Source organism: Pinus tabuliformis, chromosome 2_1, assembly GCF_031772625.1.
Source record: "Pinus tabuliformis cultivar Carrire ecotype Pingquan chromosome 2_1, CPIR1, whole genome shotgun sequence".
Taxonomy (NCBI): Eukaryota; Viridiplantae; Streptophyta; class Pinopsida; order Pinales; family Pinaceae; genus Pinus; species Pinus tabuliformis.
This window is the reverse complement of record NC_142299.1, coordinates 521,191,958-521,215,170: the sequence shown is the minus strand read 5'-3', so window position 1 is coordinate 521,215,170 and position 23,213 is coordinate 521,191,958. Positions and strand designations below refer to the sequence as shown.

At 38.0% G+C, this 23,213-nt stretch overlaps 1 protein-coding gene across 5 annotated transcripts in view; it reads right to left on the bottom strand.

The window, feature by feature from the left end:
• Nucleotides 1-9,180: 9,180 nt before the first annotated feature.
• LOC149201239 (uncharacterized) overlaps nucleotides 9,181-23,213 on the bottom strand; it is a 120,138-nt gene continuing 106,105 nt past the window's right edge. For 3 of the 5 annotated variants that reach the window (XM_089402900.1, XM_089402902.1, XM_089402903.1), the window contains exons 9-11: nucleotides 10,450-10,511; nucleotides 10,288-10,339; nucleotides 9,181-10,083 (exon numbers count right to left, since the gene is read on the bottom strand). In XM_089402900.1, coding sequence (XP_089259026.1) covers nucleotides 9,976-10,083; nucleotides 10,288-10,339; nucleotides 10,450-10,511 — 222 coding nt within the window. In that variant the 3' untranslated portion in view covers nucleotides 9,181-9,975. The remainder of the gene's footprint in view (nucleotides 10,084-10,287; nucleotides 10,340-10,449; nucleotides 10,512-23,213) is intronic. The other 2 variants (XM_089402901.1, XM_089402904.1) reach the window with 2 other exon arrangements.

Below are 23,213 nucleotides of genomic sequence, written 5' to 3'. Positions count from 1 at the left end.
TGTAGGCTTGTTAGCCAGGGTCAAAACCTCTCTCTTTGAGAGGAAAACCTAATAAGAAATTATTCTTATAGATCTTCAATTGATGAATACCAAGACCATGACAAAAACCCTCGACTCTAGTGTCCTCCAAAGGCCCTTATCACTAGCCATGATGTTCTACCTCTTCCCTTTCTCGACTTCTTCTAGATCTCGAACTTCCCTCCTCAGCTTCTTCTAGATCTTGAACTTCTCTCCTTGACTTGTTCTAGAGAATCTCATTCTATACTCTTCCACATCGCTCTCTCCACTACCCTAGAGAATCTCAGTCTCTACTCTTCCACACTACTCCTCTCAACTTCCCTAGAGAATCTCAGTCTCTTAGGTTAACCCTATTTCAAAAACCCTAAGATAGTCTATGCTCCTTGATTAGTCTCTTCAAAAGAGAGACCTATAACACTTCTCCTCAGCTTCCTTCTACGAGATCCTATACCCAAACAATGTCACCTCATTGCAGCAACTAGTTCTTCGATCTTATCTCTATGCATTCGATCCTTCTTCTTTCGCACGTGAGAGAGTATATAACCCAAATCAAAGACCCATAAGATTCTCTCCCTTTGCTACCTTTTACTTTGTCCTCCGCTCTTCTCTTCTAATCCTTTCTTCGCACTTATGTTTGGAGGCTCTTCTTCACTGAATTTCTTTCTCCTAAGTGAGGTCGAGTGTGGCTATATATACATGTTGCCTCATGTCCTTTAGGTCGACATGATCATAAGGAGGAGAGTTGTCATCATATTCTAGGTAACTCCATTCGTTGTAGGTCGACTTGAAGAGGGCTAGTGACAAGGTCTTTGAGGAATACTTTACATGGACAAGTGTGACTCTATACAATGTATAACACGACTTCATTACATGGCAATGACTCTTTTATTCTTTTATGACTAGATGAAAAAATTCCTAAAGGCTCACAATGGGAGCCTTGACTCAAAAATAAAATCTCTTGCTCATGAAACCCATGATGCAAGCATTACAATATTTTAGTTTTCTTCTTTACATCTTTTTACGTAAAATCACAATTACATGTCATTATGAAGACGGAACCTAGTTACACTTTTCAACATGGCAGCCTCAAAAAACCACAGAAGAAATCACACGTGAACAAAATTAGCGCAGAAATCAAATAATCTTCTCTTTCCTTTGAACTCCTCTCTCCTTTGACTTCGTTGGTTTTTCTTCTTGTCTTGGCACATAAATTGATTATGAATGATGAATGAATGATTGATCTACAAAGTGGTCGAGTTACCCTCAATATATACACATCCAAGAGGTCGAATAGCTCCCCTAGGACGAACTTATCCAAGGAGGGTCGACTTGGTCTTGTGGTGACATTTTGACCCTTTTGACTCAGAAAAATATTTTTCCTTTTTCATACAAGTCCAAATGGGACTTTGACTCAAGTACATTTGTTTAACTCATAACAAATTTTCATTTTTACTCAAATAACCCTACAAGCATGAAGAATATGCTTTGACAAGAAATGAAATAATAATAATGAACGTAATAAATTAATAAAATAAGTACATAAATGATAGAACTGTATTACATTATGAAGATTGGCACTAGTTACATTTTCAACAAGATGTAAGAGGAAACTCATAAAAGGAAAAATCGTGAATTTTGTTGTTGTAGTATAAAGCAAGCACCCACACCCTTTTTACATTAGCGTTTGTAGGCACCCACCTACAGGAGGCTCCAAACTCTCTTCTATTTTGCAAGCTAAAACTTACTAGAAGTAATCACTCATATTAAAGTAATTTCTATAAACTTCTACCTACAGGAGGCCTCTACCTCGATTCTCTTCTGCAAGCTACAACTTGTTGGAAGCACCAACATCCACTTAAAGGCTCTAACCTATTGGTTTTTAGGCTACTACCTGAAAGGAGACACGAATCCCCTAATACATGAAAGTTTTAATATGTTGGTTTGCCTAGTCTTTAGTTATGAATATTGCCATCCCTTTGTCTATGTTTTGTATTTTGTCTCTGTGTCCTCTTCTTCAATCATGCTTCACAGCTGCTCCTCATTCTCTTTCTCTCTTTGTTAGATAATTCACAAACTAGGTCTCCCATACAACTCAATCAACTCACTAACCAACTATTTTTCCATCCAAAAGCACATCTTTCTATATACTTAGCTTGTTGACTGTCAATATTCAATGCAAGAATCTAAAATGAAAGTTTGACACTCGGTGTCCTAGCTATTCATTTCACATTTTTCATATTTTTAATATTGAAACAAAATAATTTATATCGACCACTATAATGATTGCATAAGCCAAGGCCTAAGAAATTCCAAGGATCTACATCACAACATGTTCGAGTATTTACAACATATTTAAGTATTTACATCACAGCGCCTACACTTGTGGCATATCCATACCTCTGACAAGCTTCATACTCACTCACAACTTTACCTAATCAACAATACATACATAGGGACAGCAATACATAACAATATCAATGATAAATACCTCTAATAATGAATATCTTTTTATATAAATCCCAAAGGCCATATCTCTATTCTGCATCACTCATTGGACAATCAAACTAAATTGAACATTCTATCAATGAACCTCTGACCAAGAACTGAACTATTTGGATAAGCAAGTGCTTCGTATTTAAACTTTAGGTGGATGCATACAAGCAACTGCTTCATATTACACAATGATCAACACAGGAAGGTTCCTTCAACACCTTTTGTCATCAATGACAACTTCGCCAACACAACCCAATAACCATGACAACATCCTCAATCCCTATCTAGGTTAGGATTCTAATTAACATTCACTTCAAAGAACATGTCAAAAAAGGTTAGAAACTCCTTATGGAGAATTATCCACGTTAGCAAAGTGAAAATCAAAAATTCATCTCTTATAAAGGAATGTGTGTGGAAATGGAATTGAGTGGCAAACTATTGGATAAGGTTATCCTAGAATGTGATGACATGCAATGACCCCAAACATTTTACAACACAAATACAACATGATGTTGCAATTCATTTCATGATATCTTTTCTAAATCTAATAAAACAAGTAGAAAAAGTGATACATCAATATACTTCTTAGAAGTGGAATGTAATGGATTCCAAATAGTCAAGAGATGAAAAAATAGAAGGCCCAATTGGGATAGAAGTGGAATGTAATGGATTCCAAATAGTCAAGAGATGAAAAAATAGAAGGCCCAATTGGGATAGAAGTGGAATGTAATGGATTCCAAATAGTCAAGAGATGAAAAAATAGAAGGCCCAATTGGGATAGAAATAAATTTGAATGTATTAGGTCGATTAAGACAAAAAACATATGAAAAACATCAAGAAACGATTAGAGGAGAACCTCCTAATGATATCCAAAGCAAAAAAAAATTGCATTTGGGAAAGAAGACCCAAAAGAAGACAATGCAACATTACATAAGTTAATCAGGTAATCATTTCATCCATCAATCTCAAAACCGAACCTACAATTACAAAAAGTGAAACAAAACAAATAAACAACTAAGGAACATGGATAATAGGACAATGGGTTTCCATGTAGTAAAGCACATTGTTTCTTGGTTTTTTTACACCCTATAGGCTAGGTTACTGGAAACTCCTGAAGAATTTTCTGAAAATGCGGATCCCCATTTCTGATACATAAACGGATACGATTCTTGTCCGAAACGTTCTAAAAACATTTTTGTGTTGTTTCAAAAAATCGGAAACTTTAGATTTGGAATTGGATACGTTTCCAAGGGATTTAAATTTTTTTGGATTCGGAAACGGATCCACAAAAATTGTGCAGAATCCACCCTTAAAATGTTAAAAAGCTTGAAAAATTGTATAGCCATAAATAAATAATAAAAATGAAGAAATCAAATTTGCAAATAAACTCACTATAAACAGAGTCTCATAAAATATTTTCTAAATCTTTAGAAACAACGACACACCGTATATTTATCAAAGATTCTTACTAAAAAAAAGATAGATGTTCAAAAATGAAAATAAAGGGGTTTGATGAATGTCTTCGTAAAGTGATTTATTTGAGCGATTAATTTTCATTTTGGTTAAGGTTTGTTAATTGTCATTGATTTTGCTCTTGATTTCATAAATCCCTCCAATCTTGTGCCTACATATAGTCACAAGACCAAGCTAATATTGAGAAGATTGAAATGTTCAAATAGGTCTTGATGGAATATCCCAATGATCCCATGGGCCTTTTAATTGTCATGCAAGGAAGATAGATATCATCTGCCATGCATGACACGTTCTTTGAAGGAGTTGGACCCGAAAGCACAAAGGTTGTTGCATTTCTTATTAAATTATTAATGATGATGATAATATGTTGAATGTTATAATAATCACTAATGATGATGACAATGTTTATGCTAAATTGACGATGATGATGATGATTTGTTTATGTTGAATTCATGACGATGACTATGCATTTTTAGATATAGATTCTAGATTCTAAAAGATGAATGGTAATATATATATATATATATATATATATATATATATATATATATATATATATATATATATATATATATATATATATATATATATATATATCGTTTCCTTGTCGTATCGTATCCTCATATTTTGAAAATTTGTCATATCCGTTTCAAACCTCGTATCCATATTCGTTCTCGTATCTGTTTCAGTGCAACTTAGCCTATAGGTTAGGTCACATAGTTCACCAAATTTCATATATGAAATTCAAAAATCAGTGAATTTAAAATTAGGGGATTAAATTTGTTAAAATTCAACAAATGTCAATGTGCTAAAATGAACATTAATGCTACATCACTCACTGCAACATGATTATTCCTCTAGTTGGAATGGTTGTCCAATCAGATACCAATGAATTTGTTTCACATTTGAATATGCCCTCTATTGAATGAATGCCCTCTAAATTTGTTATGTGCCATATTGGTTGTGAACTGCAATAGTGGCTTAAGGATGGAATGTTTGTTTAAATACCACGACACCAACCTGGGGCAATTGATATCGATCAATCAACGCTCCTCGTCTAGGGAAAAGGGATCCTTCTACCAGCAATGATCTAGCTACACAAGCCAACATAGAGGGTTTGTTGGACAACATATATATTACAAATTGTATTTAGGGTCTCATTGATTGGGTTGTTGTGTCTTACCAACAACTTTATGCCATAAGGCTTACCATATTTATCTCTATCTATGGTCAGCAAGAGAGTGACTAGCCTTACCAGCCTTTCCCGCCAGATATTTTTGTCCTTACGAACCAGAGTTACGAGAATAGTTGTCTTGGACTCCCAATGCATCTATGTATTACCTTGTCCTCAAATTGTCTAATTTTGTTTGCCTACATGCATAATGCCCTCTTGTAGAAGTTACACATATTCATTTAATCCATTTGTATTTTTACATAAGTTATATACTCCGCTTAGCCCTGAGGGTTAGCTTAGTTGGTCGAGTCCTCGTAGTTAAAGAACCTTTGGTATTGAGAGGTTACAAGTTCAATTCTCTCAACATTCTCATAGTCAGACTCTGTAGTTGAACCTTCCCGCAGTGAATTTAAAATTAGGGGATTAAATTTGTTAAAATTCAACAAATGTCAATGTGCTAAAATGAACATTAATGCTACATCACTCACTGCAACATGATTATTCCTCTAGTTGGAATGGTTGTCCAATCAGATACCAATGAATTTGTTTCACATTTGAATATGCCCTCTATTGAATGAATGCCCTCTAAATTTGTTATGTGCCATATTGGTTGTGAACTGCAATAGTGGCTTAAGGATGGAATGTTTGTTTAAATACCACGACACCAACCTGGGGCAATTGATATCGATCAATCAATGCTCCTCGTCTAGGGAAAAGGGATCCTTCTACCAGCAATGATCTAGCCACACAAGCCAACATAGAGGGTTTGTTGGACAACATATATATTACAAATTGTATTTAGGGTCTCATTGATTGGGTTGTTGTGTCTTACCAACAACTTTATGCCATAAGGCTTACCATCTTTATCTCTATCTATGGTCAGCAAGAGAGTGACTAGCCTTACCAGCCTTGCCCGCCAGATATTTTTGTCCTTACGAACCAGAGTTACGAGAATAGTTGTCTTGGACTCCCAATGCATCTATGTATTACCTTGTCCTTCAATTGTCTAATTTTGTTTGCCTACATGCATAATGCCCTCTTGTAGAAGTTACACATATTCATTTAATCCATTTGTATTTTTACATAAGTTATATACTCTGCTTAGCCCTGAGGGTTAGCTTAGTTGGCCGAGTCCTCGTAGTTAAAGAACCTTTGGTATTGAGAGGTTACAAGTTCAATTCTCTCAACATTCTCATAGTCAGACTCTGTAGTTGATCCTTCCCGGATGCGGGTGTTTGTTAGCTACAAAGGTTTGTTGGTGGCGCGGGAGATGGGCAGGTGGCAGCCCACCTGCGCGAAGCACATGACCCTTGGCAAGGACGACAGGCTTCGCAAAATCGCATTTAAGGCAGCATTTACTCTGCCCACCCTCTGTTTTGTCATAGGAACGATGGCGCTCCGCCTCTTTTTCATTGTCACGGTTCTCTGGTATGCTCTCGGCTCAGTCCAGGTCGCGGTCTTGGGCTTCTCTCCTAGCGAGCGGCTGCCTGTAAGCTCCCTTGCGGCTCTGGTAAATGACGAGATTTCCTCCGGTCTGGTCCTGCTCTGCAGAGTTTTTCATGCTTTAGACTGCTTCGGCCTCCCTTCAGCTCCTCCTCCTAAAGCCTTCTACCTTCCTCAGGCTCAGTTTCCGGCCCCCTTGTCGATTTCGTCCCGCGACAAATCTTCTGCTTGCCCTCCTCCCTTTAATTGTTTCAATCCCGCAAGCATGCCGAAAGAAAGGATGCGTATGATTAGCCGTCGCGGAGGTTCACGTGGTCGAGCCACCGCCCAGCATATCTCGTCCTCTCTGGATCCCCCTGAAGAAGTGTCGGCCTACCCAGCAACAAGAAGCAGCAGAGGTCGAGGTCGTGGACGGGGCAGAGGAGAAGCCTGTCAGCACCATGTGCATCCCACTGCTCGCTATCATATTCCCTGTTCGCTAGCGAATGCCTCTTTGTCGTCTCTGTCACCATCGAAAGATGTGAGCTCAACACGGGTTCGGGTGCTGTTCATCAGGGGCCTACGGAGGAGCAGAAGGTGGCAAGTCAAACTGCCACCCCGCGCCAAGACACTGGAAGCTTGCCCACCTCGCACCTTGAGGCCAATGTCGGCCCAAGCACAAGAGGCGAGCCTTCCAGCTCTACAAACCGCTCCTCTGACTCCATGGACTCCGGCCACTTTGGGTGCAGGGTCATAGAGGAACAGCCAACCACTTCAGATGAAGATTGACAGTCAGCGCCTCTGGTTCCAAGGTTTTGTCTCCAAAGTTAAAGCTCATGTCTGTCTCAGGCTTTTGTTCATGTCTCAGGTCAGGGTCTTTTTGCCTATCTCTATGTAAAAATCGATCCTTGAAACAGCAATGCTTCACCCAGTTCGAAAACGTTGTTTGGGTCAGATTTTGTGTCTGTCTGGTATGAATCAATGTCCCCGGATATTATGCTCACTGTTGTAAGTCATTTTGAAGTTTCTATAGTCAGAATGTCAAGTTTTTGCTACATGCCAACCTCATGGCAAGAAATCTCGAGGCCTGCCTCGCTGTAACTTTTTGTATAAATAATAGGAGTAGACCAATTGAGAAAAAAAAACTCTGTAGTTGAGCCAGAAAAAAGTGATCCTTTCAGGTAGATCTACCTAGTACAAATATTTCATGGACATAGCAGTCACCGATCTCCAAGACCGTGAACCAATATATATATATATATATATATATATATATATATATATATATATATATACTCAATTTTGATAATTATAATATATCGATTATTCCTATATATCTACTTATAATTATTGTAACTAATAATATTATATTAAGAATAATTTATATTTATAGATGAATGACTTACTTAAAGCACTTATCCCAAAAAAATAATATCTAATATTTATACTATCAATATTATATTTTAATTAGGATTAAAATTTAATATATTTAATATTGTAAATATGTTATATACTTCAGAAAAAAATTATGTAATTTACTAACCTATATTATATATTTTTATTTTTAAAATTATGTGATTTCCTAACATATATTATATATTTTTATTTTTAAACTTGACATCATAATTTTTCCCTGACACGTTTTTATTTACAAATTTCATTGTTTTCATGATATTCCAAAATGAATGAATGTGAAACGTGTGACCTAGCATATAGATATAATCGGGGCAGCTAGTAATATTTTTCTGCCTTATATTTTTTCCTATAATACATTCCAAGTTTTAATTCCAATTCCCCTTCCTTTTCGTAGGTTTTCTATAAATGTGGTTTTATATGTTTTTTTATTAATTGATACTCTTTCTTTGGATGTTCTTGAGAAAATTTCACTCACTGTACAATGCACTACCTTATCTTAATAAATAACTACAAAAACTCCACCAAAAATAGTAAAAGGTTAAAGAATCAGAGTCTCCAATCAGTAAAAACATATATACATCCTTTACTAGAGTGAACTGCCAGAGCAGAAAGTGTGTAGAGGATATACATTTTGGAGATCAATTTTGATGTATCCTATCAATAGTTGGTGTGATCATTATCAAGTATACAACAGATTTATATCCATTTTTCGGTAAATCTGGTTACCTGTGTTCAAAGGGTTTGGTCCAATATTTGACGTGTAAGCGGACATATAGATCAAATAAGAGCAGGAGTCATTTAACGTTATATTAACAGTTCCCTTTCCTATTATCTCGAACACTCGGGATCTGAAATAACACTACTAAGGTTTCATCTGCAAGTGGAAGAATAAAATCATTTGCCGCTATTTTCCATTGGAATTAAAATGAAATCAATTGCACTGTACTTGTCAGAGCTTAGTTCCTGAAGAAGGACAATCAATACCGCTTAGTTCCTGAAGAAGGGCAATCAATACCGCTTAATTCAAACTTGATAGAAATGCTCAGCTTGGGTGCAAATTGAAGCTCAAGGTATTTGCACCTCCGTAAGCCCAAAGAATAGCAGAACATGTTCTAACCATGGGAATCATAATACTAACTTTTGTAAAACATGAAATATGTTCCAAATTAAATATAAATTCTAGATGCCAAATGGCTCATAAGAGGCTTGATTTTATTATTGAGGCGGTGAATGTTAATGTTTCTGAATCAAAACAGTCACTCCACTGGCTGGCTGAAAGTTGCAAGTATATTTCCTCTAAGATATGCTAGAACCCGAGCACCTAATAAGTGGAAGGCACACATTTGGACTGAGTGTCGCCAACACATCAACATTTACATTGCTCAATGCTTGAGAATTTTGTGATCTGCAGCCAACCATTGCTACTGGACCATAAGATTCTAATGTAGAACAAAGCCATAAAAGATCCTGGAAATCTCAATAGTGGACAAAATTATACTTTGCCATGAGGGTCTTAAGTATGGCTAATGCATTGATTGGTAGCTTGAGGGTTCAACTCAAATACTTACAAAAGGTTTCCGAGGATAGGTTGAATCATGGAAATCCTCCGAATTTCAAGTGGGGGACACAAAGTCTCAAAGAATATTTTGGATCAGAGAAACCAGGGGGACTTTTCTGCCGATACAGATCCCAAACTAAAGAATGTGGTGGAAGGATCAAAGATTAAGACTTATACCAAAAGCTCTTTGGTACTCTGAAATGTAGCCGCATACACTGAATTTACTCTTGAGTCTCAGTCCAGTTGCAAGCTGTGATCAAATGGAACAATTGTGAGTTCATTACAGAGAAGCATGCTTTGAACTCCCAAATGAATGGGATTTATGACGTGCTATCCACATAATATTACAACTGAACCATGATTTTGGCAACCACTTAATAGAATTTTGCCATTAAATGCTAGAAGCTAATGCATCACAAACTTAGTTGTTGAAGGTAAAAGAGCACTGTTCAACAAGATCATGAGATGCCTCACTTATTCTGGTCTGCTTATCATCTGTGTTCCCAGTGGTATTCAATTGTCGTTCTAACTGTTGCAAAAGCCACACAAATTTTAACATCTGGCTTCTGAAGTCCATGATAAACACCATTAAATACAAGACTCAACTTCACAAGAAAAATCTTAATAACACATTAACAATAAATTTAATAATAGCACCATTAAATACAAGACTCAACTTCACGAGAAAAATCTTAATAACACATTAACAATAAATTGAATAATAGCTACAAACCTGGATATTTTTCATCTTCAAATTTTGTATCTCATCTACAAGATTTGAGGCCCTGAAATGAAATTATTTTTATTAGAATGTACAATTCTATCTGTCAAAGAACTGAACCATCAAACATCAAAAATCTTTTAGAATGCAAATTCTAGTAATTAATTCAAGAACCTGGCTTGCAATTCAGCCATGTATTGTAACAGCTCCCGTTCCCTCTCAGATGACGCTTCCGACTGTGTTCTCAAGATATACAAAAGAGCTTTAGGTTACAATTTATATGTTACGGGTTTTTAATTGAAACCTAGTTCTCAGATTGAACAGAAGTTTATAATGACTTTGAAGATTAGACAGGCACTCTTTTGTTCAAATAATAAATAATTATTATAAAGGAACAGTAGCCAAGACGACAAATACGTGACTTGAACAAGAACATCCTTCATTACTTCCAAGTTCCATTATTACCAAAGACACACCGGTCAAGTACATGTGTTTTAACTATTCTTTGACTTGGGTATATTTAAATTATATTCAATATATTTTTCTCAGTAACTACAAATCATGATGTATTTTATAATGTTTTATAATTTTATTACTTCTTTGAAACCTCGTTTTCCCAAGCTTTCTGTGGAGTAGCATAAAGCATAACTTTTCCATAAATGGTCTCTCAGAAGGTAATATGGTTTTTCAATATTTTTAGTTAACATGCTTGAATAATGTTTTGTTAACTATTTAAGTTTGTAACTATGGTTGGTTCCTTGGATCTTTACGCAGACATTAAAACGTCCATATAATCAAACAAGTCATCTGAACAAAGTCTGCTCTACTTTTTCTTTTGTTACAAGTTCTGATCCATATACCTTGACCATAACTTACAAGCGCACTCGTAGACAAGGAAAGGTCGAACAAACTAGATGTTTCTAAACTATGGAAAGACTGCTTTGTCCATAAATAAACTGCATACCCAAAATGAAAGTGCTATCAAGATTAGTTAAAACAGCCCAAGGCTATATACTAGGCATAGTCTTGCTGCTTGCAACATCAACATTGTTAGTCACAATGGCATGAACCATACTAACATGACCTTCCAAGTCCACCCACAACATGTTGGTTCTAACCAACCTATGACCAAAATGAGTCAGTTTTACCCACTGTTTTGAAAAATGGCCGGATCGAAACCGTCTCGGCCGAGTTTGTCCGAGTCACACCCCCATCGGTCGACTCGGCCTTTGAACACAGAATGGCCGACCAAGTTATTACCAAGCCGATCGAGTTGTCTAACGACTCAGCCGGCTTGGTGACAGCGGCCCGAAAAAGCCAAAACAATGCGGTTTTTTTTTAAATTGTTTTTTGGGGACCCCAAACCCATTTCTAACTTGCTTTTAGGTTCTTTGGGGTCCATTCCCCTCTCCTAAACCCTATAAAACCCACCCAACCCCTCATTTCCTCACAGCCATCTCATTGCATTTGAGTGAGAGTTTGTGAGGAGTTGTGGAGTTTGTTTTTGGAACAACAGTAAGGAGTCTTGGGCAAGCATTGTAGCAAGAGTGAGAAGCTTCTTGGGCAGCCATTGGAACAGCATTGAGGAGTTGGTTTGTTGGAGCAACCTTGAGGCAGCTTGTGCCTAGAGGTATTTTTTTTCACTTGTAAAAATCAGTTTTTGCTTATTTATTTTTTTGTGCAAATCTGGAAATTGAAAACAGTGTTTTTTGTGAAAAAAATGAACATTGAATCAATGTTATTCTTTTTGTTTTCATTTTCAGAGTTTTTTCCTTTGATTTCCAAGTGAAAAAATGGCACCTAGAGTGAAAAATGCTACTTGGGCATATGTTGAAATGGTTGATAGTCAAATGCATTGCCAATTTTTTCATAGAAAAATTAAAGAAGGTCTTGGGGGCATTAATAGGCTGAAACAACACTTGGCAGGGATTAGAGGCCACATTACTCCATCTGAATCACCGGAAATTGGGGAGATTAGGAAGGATTTGTTAGCCAACTTTGAGAAGTTTAAAGAAGAAAAGGCTAGGCAAAAAGAGTTAGAGGCTGAAATTGGGAGGAAGACGAGTATACAAAAAATGTTGGCTACCAACCCCCATTTTGATTTTGAGGGTTCTTCCTCTATCCCTTGTACTGATGCATCCAACCCCTTCCAATATGTTCCTCCCTCTTTGGAGTCTATTGAAGAAAAGGGTAAGGGTAAAATGAAAAAGAAGGGTGATATGAATATCAAAAGTTATTTCATTGTCACACCCTCATCTCCATCAGATGCACATGGTCCTCAAGCTAGTAGAACTTTGCAGCCCACTTTAGATGACCATTGGAAGAAAGAATTGAGGGAGACTGTTTGTGATTACATATGTAGATGGTGGTATGATGCTGATATCCCCTTCAATGCTTCCCGTTCACCATATTATGAGCATATGTTTGATGTTATGCATGCTGCTGGAAAAGGCTTTAAAGGCCCTATTATGCATGAGATAAGGGGGTATCATTTGCAGAAAGAAATTGCCTCCATTAATGAGTATTTGAAATATTTCAAGGACTCATGGGCAAGAACAGGATGTACCATCATGTCAGATGGATGGATTGATCAAAGGAACCGTACCATCATAAACTTTCTTATCTTCTGCCCACAGGGAACGATGTTTCTAAAATCAATTGATGCATTTGATAAGGTAAAAGATGGATAATTTGTGTTTCAGCTATTGGATGAGGTTGTTGAGGAGGTGGGGGTGGCTAATGTTGTTCAAGTCATCACAGATAATGCCTCTAACTATGTTCTTGCTGGTAAACTATTAGAGGAAAAACACAGAACCATCTTTTGGACCCCATGTGTTGCACATTGCATAGACCTCATGCTTGAGGATATTGGCAAATTAGATTGGGTCAAAACATTATAGATCATGCCAAAAGCATAACAAAATTTATCTACAAACATTCATGGATTTTGAGCCTTATGAGGAGACACACAGGGGGCAGGGATATTATTAGGCCTGTCATCACTAGATTTGCTACTCATTTTTTGACATTGCAATCTATGCTTTCACAACATAGAAACTTGAAAAATATATTTTCCAGTGAAGAATGGAATCAAAGTCGGTGGTCTCACAAACAGAGAGGCAAAGAATTGAAAAAGAAAGTTAATGAAGAAATTGTTTTGGAGAAAGGTAGTAGAGATTGTGAAGCTTGCTGAGCCACTAGTTAAGGTGTTGTGGTTGGTGGATGGAGAAAGATTGGTTATGGGCTTCATTTATGAGGCTATGGATCAAGAAAAGGAGCAAATAAAGAGGGCATACAAGGATAAAGTGGCTAAGTATGGGCCCATTTGGATAATCATTGATGAAAGATGGAACAATCAACTCCATTGCCCTATACATGTCGTTGGGTATTTTTTGAAACCACAGTATCATTATAAAGCTCTGACGGCAAGAGCTTTGAAAGGGGAGGTTAGAGATGGATTGATTGATTGCAATGATCGCATGATCCCATTGGAGTGTGATTAGCTAGAAATACACTGACAGGTCACAACCTTCAAGAAAGTCGTAGGTACCTTGGGGAAGAAGCTAGCAAAGATTGCAAGGGAAACAGATGAGCCAAGTAAAAAAAAATTCAATCTTCAAATTCTTAATAATTATTTTGTTAAATCATTTATAATTTGAAAGTTGGATATAATTTGTAATTTTGTTGAGCTAACTCATTACACCCCTATGTTTTTTGCAGCACAATGGGGGGAGGATTTTGGTAGCCATTGTCCTGAATTGCAAAAGTTTGCAATTCATATTTTGAGTCAAACTTGTAGTGCTACTAGGTGTGAGCGCAATTGATCTGTCTTTGAGAGGATTCACACCAAGAAGAGAAACCGTTTGGATCAAAAACGGTTAAATGATCTAGTCTATGTCCAATACAACCTCCGGCTCAGACGCAACCAATTGCTGAACAAAAGACCTGATTTAGATCCCATTGTGTTGAAAGACATTGATTCAACATCAGATTGGGTAGTGGAGAGTCATCTAGCGGAGTTTGATTCTGATGCGGATCTCGATTATGATTTACTGATAGTGGCATCACTCGAAATGTTTAGTTGAATGCAGATCCTGATCCACTTGTACCAGCCTTAGGGCCAGCCCCAAGTCCTCCAGTTGCAAGCGCTTCCTCTCCTCAGCCACGATAAAAGCGCATATCTCGTCTATCTCAACTTGCAGTTGTTGCACAGCCTACTAGTCCTACCGCTTCTACTGTTGTAGTTGGAGATGATGATGAGGAGGAGTGATGGGCTGGCCTGTCTGACTCTGATCCAAAGGTTGAGCTAGATGATCTTGGCTCCACTAGCAGTAGCCAATGGTACTGGTCATAGTTTACTTTTGTTGTAGAGGCCATTTCTAGCCTCCTTGGTTATGTGTTTTTGTTTTAATCTCTATATCATCATCATGTATGTATTGGACAGTGCACTGGGTTCCATTTTGATATAATGGATATATTCATGAGCCTACTTTGATCATATGTTGTCTTCTATCTATATTCTAATGCTATGTATTTGGAAACATGAACGAAAATCTTTAAAATTATGTTTTTTTATAATAATAAAAAATATTTAATGTATTTTTTACAACGACCTAGTCATTGAAATCGAGTCGGCCGAGTCGATACCGAATCGGAGTCGACCCTCGGCGGAGTCAAAGTCGGAGTCGAAGTCAGAGTTTTAAAACATTGGTTTTACCCAGGCTCCCTAGGCCTGGCCCAGACCTCAGTTGATGAGCCCAAAACCATCAAACTTGCCCAAAACCCACTTAGAGTCAAACCAAGACTTGTTGAGTCATTGCAGGGCCTGCGAAATCAATGAGCCAACTTGTCTCTAAAATTAAATTTTTTGGTCATTTTCAGTTGCTGCAACCTTTAAAATTGTATTTAACTTTTAATATTAAATTCTTAAAGTAAATGTTGATATTTATCTTATAATTACATTCTTTTAAATTTTTAACATTAAAAATTAAAAGTGGGACCCCCAGTTTTGGATGTTTGATAATAGACTCAAACCATAGGATTCCAAATAGAGAGGGAGCGGTTAGGAGCATTCGCTTCATGACCACTCCAAGAGTGATTTTTTAAGAAGGGGAGCGGTCAGGGAGCAATCACTCCCAACCACTCCCCCTCTTAAAAAGTCGCTCTCGTCAGTGCTTAAAAAAAACCGTGCGAGGAAGAGGGAGCGTCGGCCGGCAGATGGAGAGGGAGAGGAAAGAGAGGTTAGCGGAGGGGGGAAAAGGTTAGAAAGGCCCTGTCCCCTCCCATTATTTACCCATTTGTCAAGTTGGAGAGAGTAAGAGAGAGTTTGGAGCTTAGAGAGAGCAAGAGAGAGGAGCTTGGAGAGAGCAAGAGAGAGGAGCTTGGAGGAGCTTGAGGAGCTTGCAAGGGAGATTGGAGCTTGGGATTGAAGGCCAAAGAGGTAGGATCTACACTCTAATCTAGCATTTTTGTTTTTTATATGTTCATTGCTAAATAAATAAATAAAATTCTCTATTTCCCATTCCCATTCCTCCATTTTTTGCAGACTCAAAACTTCAAACATCATGGCTATATGGCTTGGCATTTTCTTCTTGTTGGTTTTTTTTGTTATTATGGTGTTGGAGAGTAGGAGGGTTGATCATGATGAAGAGAATGAAAAAGTGGGTTATAGTGGATTTGATGAAAACCCTAGAGAGGAGTACCTTGGTGAGGAGGAAGAGAGTGGAGATGATGAGGCCCCAAAAACTAAACAAGACCAAACCCCATTGTGGAAATATGTTACTAGGTCTGAAGCATGGGAAAAGGGGTGGAACCACTAAATTTACATGCAAACATTGCAACAACATTTACACAAGTTCATACACCCATGCCAGAAGGCACCTCTATGGAAAAAGGCTATGGGATGGAGATAAACAAATAGGAACCAAAGCTTGTCTAAGTGTGTCATCCAACAAAAAGAGCCAAATACATAAGGGAAGAGGAGGAAGCCCAATACAAATCTAAAAAGTCAAAGGGTTTCTTTGAATATAACCCGCAATCACATCAACATGCACAAAGAACTCCATCAGCATCTTCCCATGGCAGTGGATATGGAGGCACAGGAACAAGCATCTCTTTAAGGAGTAGAATGATATCAGATTTCCTTGACAAAGGTTGTAGGAATGATGTGAATTCAAAAATTTACCAGTTTCTCTATGCATGTAGGATACCATTCAATGTTCTTCGCTCACCTTATTCGCATGAAATGGTTTCTCCCATAAATGATGCCCCCAAAGGATGCAAGATCCCTAGGTATGACAAGGCTAGAACCATAGAACTTGATCATGAAAAAGCAAAAATATCACATTCTTTGAGTAAAATGACAAATTCTTGGACTGAGCATGGGGTGTCCATTGTATTTGATGGATGGATAAATGTAAAAGGCAAGCCATTGATAAGTGTTCTTATTTTGTCTGTTAGTGGTGTCATCTTCCTTTCAATGTATGACTACTTAAAGAAGTTCAAGACCGACATCAACATTGCAGAACCATTACTTTAAACAATTGAACGTATTGGGCCATACAATTTCATCCAAGCCATCACTATTAATGCTACTAATTGTAAGGCGGCTAGAGCAATTATTGAGGATAAATACCCCAAAATATTTTGGTCTGGGTGTTTGGTTCACACAATGAACCTTTTGATGCATGATATTATTAAGAAAAAAAACCAACAATACAAATGCATTGGTGATTTGTACAAGAGAGGCAAACAAATGATAAAATTTATCACAAATCATAGAAATACCCATGGGCTTTTCCACAGTCACTCAAGATTGGAGCTATTGAAGATTGCGAAGACTAGATTTGCTAGCTATTACCTCACCTTCATGTGCCTTTTGAAGGTAAGAGAGTCATTGGCTAGCATGATATCAAGTCAACACTAGCAAGTATTAAAGGATAGGGCTACAAATGCAGTTGACAAGCAAGGTTTTGAACGGGAGGAGGGGACCACTCTTGATGGTCTGTTTTGGGCATGTGTGAGGAAGTATAGCAATTCAGCAAGCCCATTTATAGCATGATTCGTTTTGCAGATATAGATAAACCAGTGATTGGAGAGGTGCATGAGCAGATGGATAGCATGTTGGGGCAAATAAAAGATATTGTTCAGGAAAATGATCCCAACTTGTATACATTGATTCACAATTGTGTGTACATGGGGGAATAAAATTAATGTTCCACTACATGCCTTGGCGTATATCCTTATGCCAAAATACTACTCTCCATCTTGGTTGGGAAAACCTGCACCTGGGGGTGGGGTTAGGGCCAAACCCCATACAAATCCAAAGGTACAAGAGGGATATATGAAAGCATTAGACAAGCTAGTCCCTGATAGGGAGGAGTGTGCTAATCTGCGTCTTGAATTAGGCAGATACTTCAGTTGCACTGGTTTGTTTGGTTCTTTGCATGCAATGGAAGATAGAGACAGATTTGATGCTCTCACATGATGGGAAGCATATGGCGACATGGGACTTTTACCAAAATTGGCAAAAAAAGTTCTCTCGCAGGTTGTAAATACTTCTTCTGCAGAGAGGTGTTGGAGCACCTATAGCTTCATACATAATGTGAGAAGAAACAGACTAAATGAAAATCGAGCAGAAAGTTTGGTTTATGTGCATTAAAACTTGAGGTTGTTGAGTCATTATTGTGATCAGGCTCATGAGGATCCAATATATAAAATTTGGGACAACCACCCAGAGGACAATAGTTTGGAGGATGGCACTATACATCTTGAAGAATTGCAAGCAGAACTTTTGAGAGATGATGATGAAGCAACAACAACCATGTCGTCCCCACCATCCAGAAGTAGTGCCAGTGCTCGAGTTCCATTTATTGTTCCTTTGCTACCGCCGCCTCCATCTACATCCTCACGTGGAGGGCATGTGCCCTCTGCTTCTAGTCATGCGACTATTCGGTAAGAGACTCTTAGAAGACCACCAGTACCACAATCTACTCAGAAATTAGACATTTCTCGTGGCAAGAGGCCCAAGAATTAGCAATAGATAATATATTTACTTGTCTTTTCTAGTTTCTAGTAGTTTTAATAACGATTGACTCTTTCATATTTATTATGATTATTTTTGTAAGCAATATATGACAATTTAAGTTTGAACTTTGAAGTTGAAAATTATAACTCATTGGTAATGAATTATGAATATGATGCTTCGTGAAAGTTGAAAGTTGTTTCAATTCATTTCATGTGAGATATTCTTTGTTGTAATGGTTATACTTAGCTTTTAACCTTGGTGATCAATGATGATAAATGTTATATATTGACTTTTGAAAGCTTGAAACTTTAAGATTGATGAATCATGAAACTCAATATGTTGTATATTACTAACTTGTGGACGCGGTTGATGAAGATTATAACTTATAGATGATTGACGTTATATGGTTCAATCTATGTTTTTTATGCTTTTTATATCTAATTCGTCATTCGACATGCTTTTGTTGACATACATGCATCAATATATATATATATATATTCGCTCCCAAACCAGGAGCTTTTGAAACTGTCGCTCTCGCTCTCGCTCCCAAGTAACCTCGATTTGATCATCAGTGGAGATGTGATGGAGCCTCACTACTCCGCTCTGCACCTATTTTGGATCTAGTGATACTTGATCTCAATATGCTTGGACTTCTCATGAAACACAAGATTTTTTGCAAGACAAATCCCACTCTTATTGTCACAATATATAATCATTGTGCCTAGAACTTGCTCAAATAGTTCCCCAAAAAGCTTTCTTAGCCAAACTGCCTCACAGCTAGCCCAGGCTTACGGGAGAGAGCCTCCCCCCCCCCCCCCCGAACACACTCCCGAAACACACTCCGTTCGAGAGCAGACAAGGAGTCATCTTGGGAGCGCAAACCCTTTAAAAAAATATTGCTCCCTATTTTTCAGGAGCAAACAAGGGAGTGGCCAGGGAGCATTCGCTCCCTCCCCTCTCTCATTCGCTCCCCGCGGCCTAATTTCGCGGGTTGCACAGCAGGCAAGGGAGGGAGGGGAAGGGCCAAAATAAATAAAAGGTCCTCCTACCATCCCATTATTAAACATTTGCATATTGAGAGAGCAAGAGATGGATTTTGGAATTTGAGCTTGAGTTGAGGAGGAAGATTGAGAGGATTGTGTGGGAGCTTGAGGAGCTTGCAAGGAAGATTGGAGCATGGGATTGAAGGCCAAAGAGGTAGGATCCTGACTCTAATCTGGAATTTATATTTTTCATATGTTCATTGTTAAAAGAAAATGTTCTCTCTCTTTCCCATTCCCATTCCTCCATTTTATTGGAGGCAAAAAACTATAACTCCGCCAAAGTTCAAAACTTCAAGGAATCAAAACTTCAAACATCATGGCTATATGGCTTGGCATTCTCTTGATGTCGGTTCCTTTTTTGTTATTATGGTGTTGGACAGTAGAAAAAGGAGGGTTGATGTATTCATGGAGTTATGAATTTATTTGTGTTATAAGACAATTCGTCAAAGTCGGCCAGCAACCAAATAAACCTCACATGTGCTCAACGTTTTAGTATAAAAGGAGATGACTTGATAGTCATTTCTACACACTTTGATCTTGATTTCTCTCCACTTGTCTTGGGTTTTAGTCAAAGAGAAATCTAGGAGTGGAAGCTCTAGACGTTGGAGGAAAAGAGGCTGCCCTAGCCACAGCAAAGAAAGGCAGCCCTAAACGTTGTTCTAAGGCAGCCCTAATGTTGTCCTAAAGGCAGCCCTAAACGTTGTTCTAAGGCAGCCCTAAATGTTGTCCTAAAGGCAGCCCTAAACGTTGTTCTAAGGCAGCCCTAACGTTGTACAAAAGGCCGCCCTAAACATTGTTCTAAGGCAGCCCTAAATGTTGTCCTAAAGGCAGCCCTAAACGTTGTTCTAAGGCAGCCCTAACCTGTCCTAAAGGCAGCCCTAAATGTTGTCCTAAAGGCAGCCCTAAACGTTGTTTCTAGGTACAGTTTAGAGCTAGAAAGGCAAGCAGCAAGGCTAGATAGTGCTACAAAGATGGATGGACAGCAAGGCTAGATAGTGCTGCAAAGATGCATGGACAACAAAGCTACCTAAGTGTTGCAAAGATGCATGGACAACAAGGCTACATAGTGCTGCAAAGATGCATGGACAGCAATGACAATGTGACATGGCAGCAAAGGTACATGGTGCTGCAAACGCATTGGACAGCATAATGATGGGACAGCACAATGATCAATGACATTGTGACATTGTGACATTGTGCAGTAGAAATACATGGGAAAACTAGTATTTAGTGCAACAAGTTCATGGTGCTACAATAGTATGGTATATGGGACAGCAACAACAAGGTGCAGCAAGCATAGTGTTGCAAGCACATTGGGACCACAGTATGGTACTTGGTGCAGCAAGTACACTAAGCAGCAATGGTGCAGCAAGCACATGGGTGACAGCATGGTGTTGCAGTGGCAAAAGGTACAACAATGCTAAACACTGGAACAACAATGCAGCATAAGGTGCAGTGGTATGATGTGTACAACATGGTCGTAAAGTCCAGCGTTGTGATGATGGGTGCAGCATGGTGCAGTGAATTGCGGCGTGACAATGAGATGCAGTGCAATGATAGGTGAAGGAGTCACCTTGGAGAGTCAGTGGAAGCAGCATGTCTTCAACTGATCTCATGTATCATCTTCTTAGAGATGATCTATTCCCTTATCTAGATAAGTCAAAGTGTTGACTTCTGTTGTAAATGTACTCTCTCCCTCTGGTGAACTATTGAAGAACATATAAGAAGAATTGATCAAGGGTTTCCCCACATTGGGGTTTGTCCCTGGCTAGCGCCACATCCTGTGTCCTCTTGTCTTGGCTTGTCTTCTGCTATTTATGTTTATATTCTATCTGCAGTTTACTTTAATGTTGATGTGATTACTAATCTGGAAAAGATATTGAACTCACTGTGAAAATTGAAATAAATTACTCTTAGCATAGAACATACCTAAAATTAACAAGTACCTTGGTAAGGAGGAAGAGGAGAGTGGAGATGATAAGGGCACAAAAACGAAAGCAAACCAAACCCCAATGTGGAAATATATTTCTAGGCCTGAAGCAGGGAAAAGGGGTGGAACCACTAAATTTACATGTCTCCATTGCAAAAAAACTTACACACGTCCATACACCCGTGGCAAAGAGCACCTTGGTGGGAAAATGCCATGGGATGGAGGTAGACAAGTAGGAATCAAAACTTGTGTAAGTGTGACAGCACAACAAAGAGCCAAATACATAAGGGAAGAGGAGGAAGCCCAATATGAATCTAAAAGATCAAAGGGTGACTTTGAACATGATAGCCCACAATAACAAAGATAAAGACTCCCAATGGTAGTAGACCACGACGACCTTCTAAGAAATTAGAAATTTCTCGTGGCCACAAGAGCGAGCAGTAGACAATAGTTTTACTTATCTTTTCTAGTTTCTAGTAGTTTTTATAATTGTTGACTCTTTCATATTTATTATGATATTTTTTGTAAACAATATATGACAATTTAACTTTGAAGTTTGAAGTTGGAACTTGGTAATTATAGCTCATTAGTAGTTTTAAGTTTATTATGAATATATTATATGATGCTTCATGAAAGTTGAAAGTTGAAACATTTCATTTCATGTCAGATATTCTTTGTTGTAATGGTTAAAAGTACAACTTTAATGATCAATGATGATAAATGTTATATATTGAATTTTGAAAGCTTGAAACTTTAAGATTGATGAATCATGAGACTCGATATGTTGTATGTTACTAACTTGTGGACTTGGTTGATGAGGATTATAACTTCTAGATGATTGATGTTATATGGTTCAATCCGTGTTTTTATCTTTTTTATATCTAATTCATCATTCTACATGCTTTTGTTGACATATATGCATCAAAATATATAAAAATTTGCTCCCAAACCAAGAGCGTTTGAAAATGTCGCTCCCCACTCCCACTCCCACTCCCCGCTCCCCGCTTTCACTCCTGCTCCCAAGTAACCTTGAGCTAGCCATGCTAGCAATAATGTACTCAGCTGCAATTGTACTCAATGCAATAGACAGTTGCTTTCTGCTCATCAAAGAGATCATGGTAGATCCCAAGCTAAAGAAGCACCCAGAAGTGCTCTTTCTATCAGCAGAGTTACCAGCCCAATCAACATCAGCATATCCATGAAGTCTTACATTTTTCGCAACATATATCAATCCTAGATTGATAGTTCCATGCAAGTATCTAAGTACATGTTTTGCATCAATCCAATGGCCATGAAAGGGATCAATCATATGTTGACTTAAAGTGTTTACAACAAAGCATATGTCAGGCCTAGTGTTTACCAAAAAAATCAAAGCACCAATGAGTTGTCTATACACTACGGGATTTGCCAGACTAGGTCCTACAACTTTGCCACATAATTTCTTAAAGTTCCTTTCCAAAGGAGTATGCATGGACTTACATTTTACCACAACAAATCTTTCAAGAAACTTAACAACATATTTTCCTTGAGAAAGATAAATTTCATCAGGTATATGCCAGACCTCTAGACCCAGAAAGTTACGCATCAAACCAAGGTCTTTCATTTCAAATTCAGAAGGTAACTCCCTCTTACACTAGAGGATAAGAGGTTCTCCTCCTATCAAGAATGAATCATCAACATACAATACCAAAATCAAAACTATACCTTGGATTATCTTGAAGTAGAGGTTTGGGTCCGCACTGCTTCTTATGAAACCAAGCTTTATCAAGTAGTTATCAATGTGAGCATACCAAGCCCTTGGAGCTTGCTTCAGCCCATATAAGGCTTTCTTCAGTCTGCATGCACAAGTTTCCTTGTCATACTCTTCAAAACCTTGTGGTTGTTCCAAAAATACCACTTCCTTGAGGAAGCCATGCAAGAAAGCAGTTTTCACGTCCAT